Source organism: Merops nubicus, unplaced genomic scaffold, assembly GCF_000691845.1.
Source record: "Merops nubicus isolate BGI_N331 unplaced genomic scaffold, ASM69184v1 scaffold2650, whole genome shotgun sequence".
NCBI lineage: Eukaryota > Metazoa > Chordata > Aves > Coraciiformes > Meropidae > Merops > Merops nubicus.
This window is the reverse complement of record NW_008580794.1, coordinates 5,192-6,378: the sequence shown is the minus strand read 5'-3', so window position 1 is coordinate 6,378 and position 1,187 is coordinate 5,192. Positions and strand designations below refer to the sequence as shown.

General features: G+C 38.5%; 1 protein-coding gene across 1 annotated transcript in view; it reads left to right on the top strand.

Annotated features, from left to right (window-relative positions):
• Positions 1 to 1,187, top strand: part of RSPRY1 (ring finger and SPRY domain containing 1) — a 23,157-nt gene that overhangs the window by 19,022 nt on the left and 2,948 nt on the right. The window contains exon 12 of the mRNA XM_008939444.1: positions 482 to 634. Within this exon, the coding sequence (XP_008937692.1) occupies positions 482 to 634 (153 nt within the window). The remainder of the gene's footprint in view (positions 1 to 481; positions 635 to 1,187) is intronic.

Below are 1,187 nucleotides of genomic sequence, written 5' to 3'. Positions count from 1 at the left end.
CTGCTGAACTGAGGCAGCAGGAGCATGGACATGGAGGTCACCCTTGCAGTTGGTACTGCTCCTCAGCTATGCTAAACAGCAGTTGTTTGGAAGAAAAATACTTTCTCCAGTGCTGAAGGAGATATCTGAGCTGATGAGTGTAAGGAAGATCATGTTGTGGGCTGTTTAGATGTATGTAGCTCCTCTTAGTGTGACTAGAAGTGTGACTAACCCTAGTAGGCAGCCTCTATTGGCTGACTCAGTAACAAATTCAGATAAACCTTAATAGTAAATTCAGAAGTTGAGGACTAAACAAGGTATGTGCAGCTGAAATGGAATTTGTTAGAGATTTTTCTCCCAGCTAGCTGTAGAATGCTTCTGTTGAAGGAACTTGTCTCTGTTTCAGACTGTGTTTTTGTCTGGTAATATCAGTAATGTGTCTGGAAAGCTCTGTTTGCCTTTTTAAGTCATTCTAAAATATCTGTTCTTCATTATATTGCAGATCTGGCTTTTTTGCTGCAGCTAGTTTCATGTCCTATCAACAATGTGAGTTCAACTTTGGGGCAAAACCTTTCAAGTACCCACCATCAATGAAGTTTAGTACCTTTAATGATTATGCATTTCTGACAGCAGAAGAGAAAATAATTTTGCCCAGGTAATTCTCCTGTCTGGTTTGAGTAAGTCTGCATATAGAGAAATAAAATGCTTTGCTGCTGAGTTGCATAGTCTTACGTTGTACTTAGCAAAGTTATCTTTTATGGGGTCCCAGCTTCATGGAGGTCTCTTTCAGTAAAGGATGAGACCATAGCCTCTAGTGCAACTAACCACAATCCATTAAAGTTTTTTTAATTTTAATTTAGTCTTAAGCTAAATTAAAATTAGCTGGTGCAGCACAGTAAACTGTTATAAGTAAAAGTGCCTCCTGCCATCTAAGAATGATTGGGTTGGTTGAAGAGGTATAGTTAATTAAAAAAAGATGTCTTACTTAAAATTGACCTAATTTGTGATATTGGCAGCATAGAGGTGCTGAATGATTTTAAGACTTGGAGTTGTCCTCCTTTTCTGATTCAGTTGAAAACTTCCTCATTTGTCAATGATAGTACTGATGAAGGTTATGCAAATTTAGATGTGCTTTCCCACCTAAATATAAATCAGGCCAGAGAGAAACAGAGTACCAGTGGGACCAGTGGCTTCTTATGAGGGGAAAG